We start from the raw sequence: 2600 nt of genomic DNA on the forward strand, positions 1-2600 counted from the left end.
ACTTCCGCAACTCGTAAATAGTTCCGGAGCCAGCCATTTTTTTTCTTTTACGTTTTTTGTTGTTGGTGTGTTTAAAATGATGATCAAACATCCATATTTATAGGAAAATTCGAATCTGGTAGTTGTAATTTTCCTATGAATTTACTATGAAAATTAATTAGGTGCAAAAAAAAACGTGTAACACCTACAAAGTTGGTGGATTCAAAATTTCCTTGCTAAACCCACGTAAATCATTTCCTCGTAAATAACACGAGAAGTTTACGTCTACTTTACGAGAAGCGTACGTGAAAACTAATATCATCGTTATTTCCTCGTAAATGACACGTCACGTTACATCGACTTTACGACGAACGGTTTTTGTCGTTAGTTTACGAGGAAATAATGATGATACTATTTTTCACGTAAGTTCCTCGTAAAGTTGACGTAAATTTACGAGGTTTGTTTTTTCTCGTTAATTTCCTCGTTAAGCTTGAGTTTTCTTGTAGTGGACTCCTCGGATCATGTGGTAGGCTGAGCCTCCCGATTTTATTTATGCTGTTTAAATTCCTGCAATTTAAATTTCTGCAATTTAAGTTTATGCTTTTATTTTATGCCTTTAATTTTTGCATTTAAACTCCCGTCTTTATTATATTTAAATATTATTCTATGAATACAGTTATCATGTCGAATTTGACAAAGCTCAAAATTAATGCCCTGGATACTACGGGAAATAATTATATGACCTGGGCAGTGGGTGAAAAGATGCACCTGAGAGGAAACGGGCTTTTGGAAACCATCGAAAGTTCAAAAACGGTGTCGGATGAGAAAAAGGCAAAAGCCATGATATTTTTACGACACCACATCCATGATGGTTTAAAGGATGAATATATTATGAAAGAGGATCCTTGTGACCTCTGGAAATCTTTAAAAGAGAGGTTCGATCACCAGAAATATGTGATCTTACCGAAAGCTAAACACGAGTGGATCCATCTCCGGTTCCAGGATTACAAAAGTGTTAGTGAGTTTAATTCCGCGATGTTCGGAATTACTTCGAGGATGATGTTATGTGGAGAGAAAATAAGTGATTATGATATGATCGAGAAAACTCTCTCCACGTTCCATCATGAAAATGTAATCCTGCAGCAACAGTACTTGGTGAATGGATATACCCGTTACTCGGAGTTGATGCAAGTGCTCCTTGTAGCGGAGCAGAATAATCAACTCGTGACTTTAAACCATCAAGCTCGTCCCATTGGATCTGCTCCATTCCCTGAAGCGAATGTTGCATCATCCAGTTTTGATAATAGAAGAGGACGAGGTCGTGGACGTAGTGGAAACCGTTATCATGGTCGCGGAAGAGGACGAGGAAATAGATTTCGTCCCTATGATGAAAGAAATAATAAAGACTTCCACGAAAATGAAAGGAATGAAAAGGACCAGGATGATAAAAGGCAAACAGGAAAGATTTGCTACAGATGCGGCATGAAAGGTCATTGGGTACATAGTTGTCGTACACCAAAACATTTAGCCGATCTGTATAGCGAATCCCAAAAGGGAAAAGAGAAAGGAAGAGGTGAAACTAACTTCATCTCTGATGAACCTGGGCCATCCTTTCATGGTTTAAACGATGATACTCATCTCGACGTATCAGACTTTCTGGTTGAACCAGAGAGTATCGATGAGTGATAGAATCGATGTGATATAAGTAGACTGTATTATATTATATATATCTTTTGTTGTAAGATATATGTTATGTTTGTTATGTTTAATGTTTAATAATTTATGTTTTATGAATATTTTAAATTCAGAAAGAATGCCAAACTTTGAGACTACGGATGGAGATTTGTGTTTGGCAGATAGTGCGTCAACGCACACGATAATCAAAGGTAAGAAATATTTCTCCAGTCTCAAAATAAGAGATTACGCTGGAAGCGTAAGTACAATATCTGGTAATGCAAAGATTATTATTGGCTCAAGAAGAGCGAAATTTTCAATGCCAGGGGGAACGATATTTGAAATAAGTAATGCATTGTATTCCCCCAAGTCTCATAGAAACTTGTTAAGTTTTAAAGATATCCGAAGAAATGGATATCATATTGAGACTATGAGTAAAGATGGCATTGAATTTCTTTGCATTAAGTCCGAGAGGAAACATATACTTGAAGAGTTAAGAATGTTATTCTCTGGACTATATTGTACGAAAATAACCATGACTGAGTCCTATGTTGTGGTAAACATGATGTTTACTGATACATTTAAAATATGGCTTGAAAGGCTAGGACATCCTGGTTCAGTCATGATGAGAAAGATAGTGCAAAATTCGAATGGTCATCCGTTGAAAAACGGATTTTTTTTGCAAACGGGCGAGTTTACATGTAATGCATGTTCTCAAGGAAAACTTATATCTCGGCCATCACCAGCAAAAGTAGGCAATGAATCACCAATGTTTTTGGAAAGAATACATGGTGATATATGTGGACCGATCCACCCACCGTGCGGGCCGTTTAAGTATTTCATGGTATTGATGGATGCATCTAGTAGATGGTCAAGTGTGTCTCTTTTGACGACACAAAATATGGCTTTCGCAAAATTCATTGCCCGGATAATAAAGCTGAGAACGC

At 37.0% G+C, this 2600-nt stretch overlaps 1 protein-coding gene across 1 annotated transcript; it reads left to right on the forward strand.

The window, feature by feature from the left end:
- The first annotated feature begins 741 nt into the window (after positions 1 to 741).
- On the forward strand, positions 742 to 1665 carry LOC106344810. The gene has a single exon (XM_013784119.1). It carries the CDS (start codon positions 742 to 744, stop codon positions 1663 to 1665), a length of 924 nt encoding a protein of 307 aa, XP_013639573.1.
- Positions 1666 to 2600: the final 935 nt, after the last annotated feature.

Source organism: Brassica oleracea, chromosome C5 (genome assembly GCF_000695525.1).
Source record: "Brassica oleracea var. oleracea cultivar TO1000 chromosome C5, BOL, whole genome shotgun sequence".
NCBI lineage: Eukaryota > Viridiplantae > Streptophyta > Magnoliopsida > Brassicales > Brassicaceae > Brassica > Brassica oleracea.

What these genes read in the sequence shown, in the direction of transcription:
- LOC106344810 (XM_013784119.1), top strand. Translation starts at nt 742, where the DNA reads ATGCACCTGAGAGGAAACGGGCTTTTGGAAACCATCGAAAGTTCAAAA.